General features: G+C 31.7%; 1 protein-coding gene across 1 annotated transcript; it reads left to right on the forward strand.

Moving 5' to 3' along the window:
* Positions 1 to 91: 91 nt before the first annotated feature.
* Positions 92 to 850, forward strand: Tsp_14725 (signal recognition particle protein; the record flags this gene model as incomplete). The annotated part of the gene is made up of 4 exons (XM_003366269.1): positions 92 to 160; positions 264 to 381; positions 502 to 516; positions 687 to 850. Coding segments are annotated over 4 exons (366 nt in total), but the record flags the coding sequence as incomplete, so codon positions are not given.
* Between the last annotated feature and the right edge of the window lie 146 nt (positions 851 to 996).

Raw genomic sequence — 996 nt, forward strand, 5'->3', positions numbered from 1 at the left:
GGTTTACGCCATGGAGATATTCTCCGTTACAGGTAACGACTGTGATAATTTATTTGGTTTATCGTTGGGAGAGATTTTTATGTTTGTTTAGGCAGTACTGTTCGAGAAAGCTACAACGTGTCCGAAAATCTATGAATGTGACGTGCATTCACAAAACCACGTACTTTTCAATATCGAAAATTTTCTGCTGAAAATTTGACTGATGCCAAGTGATACGAGTTTGCCAGCCATTGACTGAGATCAGTGACAATTATTTACTTTAGATATATTACCATTCCATTGTTTGAAGCCGAACGATGTTGGGCATACGGTATGCAGCTCAAACAAGAAGCTACGACAGACAACAGAAAACGTTTTCAGATGTTACGAAAATTACGTCGAGTAAATTCATTTTTGTTTTTTTTTGCTTTCTTTTTGTAAATCATTTTATGAAAATTAAATCTATTTTTTCTAATAATAATAATAATAATAATAATAATAATAATAATAATAATAATACAGGTTGTGTGGGAAAAGGTTTTTCAAAATTTTTCTTTTCTTTTACTGTACTGAATTGTAAATATGAATTTGTTACAGTTCAGCGTAATTTGTTTTCATCTACAGAACAACGAATAGAGTAGTCAAGGCGAGAATTTTGAATAGAGTGAAATCAGTTTAAATTTAATTAGCATCAATTTTCTCGTTAGGCGGTCTATCATGGCGTTTTGTTGGAAACTTTGTCCAAAAATGCTTCAGTAGTTGACGCCGCTACGAAACTTGAAGCACAAGCATACAAAGCTTGGCTTCAAGGCTGTTATGAATTTGAACAGAAAAACTGGACTAAAGCCAACGAATTTTTTACCACCTCAAAGTAAGAAACGTTCAATAAAATTCCACATGTTTATTTTTTAAACTTTTACTATTACTGGTTGGGCTGCATAAAGTTGATGAGCACCGTTTTTGGTTTGAGAAATTTTTCTTTTTATTACCTTTTTTATTAGTTATTTATAATTTTTT

This window comes from Trichinella spiralis (genome assembly GCF_000181795.1).
Source record: "Trichinella spiralis strain ISS 195 chromosome Unknown Scfld6267, whole genome shotgun sequence".
NCBI lineage: Eukaryota > Metazoa > Nematoda > Enoplea > Trichinellida > Trichinellidae > Trichinella > Trichinella spiralis.